This window comes from Carlito syrichta, unplaced genomic scaffold (genome assembly GCF_000164805.1).
Source record: "Carlito syrichta isolate Samal-C Ts95f unplaced genomic scaffold, Tarsius_syrichta-2.0.1 Scaffold313233, whole genome shotgun sequence".
Classification (NCBI taxonomy): Eukaryota; Metazoa; Chordata; class Mammalia; order Primates; family Tarsiidae; genus Carlito; species Carlito syrichta.
Window position 1 is genome coordinate 9,041 of NW_007257329.1, and position 1,615 is coordinate 10,655.

The 1,615-nt window shown below is 52.3% G+C and overlaps 1 protein-coding gene across 1 annotated transcript in view; it reads right to left on the reverse strand.

Moving 5' to 3' along the window:
• LOC103272785 (aldehyde dehydrogenase, mitochondrial) overlaps positions 1–1,615 on the reverse strand; it is a gene marked incomplete at both ends in the record, with an annotated part of 14,081 nt that overhangs the window by 6,345 nt on the left and 6,121 nt on the right. The window contains 2 exons of the mRNA XM_008070252.2: positions 232–360; positions 792–903. Coding sequence (XP_008068443.2) covers positions 232–360; positions 792–903 — 241 coding nt within the window. The remainder of the gene's footprint in view (positions 1–231; positions 361–791; positions 904–1,615) is intronic.

Below are 1,615 nucleotides of genomic sequence, written 5' to 3' on the forward strand. Positions count from 1 at the left end.
GTCTCGAACCCGCAGGCTCAGGCAATCCACTCACCTCAGCCTCCCAAGGCGTGGGATTACAGGCTGAGCCACCGAGCCCGGCTCCTTTTCATTTTTCAAAGGGGATCCTGCAATGAAGCCCAATGTAGAAAGCAGGTGGAGAGCCCCCTTGGGTTCATCTGGGGATGGGGGGTTCAGAGAGCAAGTCTAGACAAGGGCAATTACGGGGCAAGCCTGGGACAAGTTACACACCTCCTTGATCAAGTTGGCTACGTAGAGGGCGGTGAGGGGTGTCTGCTCAGCCACTTTCAGCACAACCGTGTTTCCTGTTGCCAAGGCTGGGCCCAGTTTCCACGCTTGCATCAGGAGTGGAAAGTTCCACTGCAATAAAGACCAGCACCCTGAAACCCAACCTTCCTCAGAGAACTACAGCAGGTAATAGGAAGCACCATTCCCAGGGAGCCAAAGCAGCACCAAGTTCTCAGTGCCTCCCTCAACTCAATCACACATTTAAGATGAATGGACGAGGTGACCCATGATGCTTTTATATATGTGCCACTGTGCTAAGCTCTAATCGTTACCTCTCTAAGACAGGCACTATGTTCACTTCCACTTTTTAGATGGGGAAACCCAGTTTACAAGTGGAAGGTCTTAGGCTCAAACCCAGGCTGGCCTCCTCAGGGACCACCTTCTCCACCACCACCGAGGCTGTCTTCCAACGCCACCCCCAGAATCTCCACCTCTGTCCCAAGCCTGGCCAAGACCACCGACCCCAACAACTTCTGGGAGAACCTCTGAGGGACAGCACTCACTGGGATGATCTGCCCGCACACCCCCACGGGTTCATGGCGGGTATAGCTGAAGAAGTCTCCGTCGATGGGAATGGTTTTCCCATGGTACTTGTCGGCCCAGCCAGCATAGTATCTTTAGAAAAAAAGAAAAGTCCAAGCTATAGTCAATGACTGTCAGGGACCCCTGCAAACCCTGGCAGAAAGAGAAGACTCAAACTGATCCAAATGGCCCTTTTTTTTTGTGAGTCTGAGTCTCACTTTGTCGCCTAGGCTAGAGTGCAGTGGCATGGTCAAAGCTCACTGCAGCCTCAACCTCCTGGGCTCAGGCGATTCTTCCGCCTCAGTGTCCTGAGTAGCTGGGACTACAGGTGCACACCACCATCCCTGGTTAATTTTTAAATTTTTTGTAGAGATAAGGTCTTACTCTGTTGCCCAGGTTGATCTCGAACTTCTGCCTCAAGCAATTCTCCCTCTTCAGCCTCTCAAAGTGCTGGGATTATAGGTGTGAGCCAATGCAATTGGCCAGGAATTGATATTTTTAAGGACACCAAGCTTTATTAAAATGTGACTTTTTTTTTTTTTGAGTTGGAGTCTCACTCAGTCACCCAGACTGGAGTGCAGTGGCTGCTCCCGGCCACCGCAGCCTCGACCTGCTGGGCTCCGGCGATCCTTCCACCTCAGCCTTCCAAGTAGCTGGAACTACAGGCGCGTGCCACCACGCCCGGCTAATTTTTTTTATTTTTATTGTAGAGATGAGGTCTCGCCAAGTTGCCCAGGCAGGTCTCGAACCCGCGGGCTCAGGCAATTCACTCACCTCAGCCTCCCAAGGCGCAGGATACAGGCTG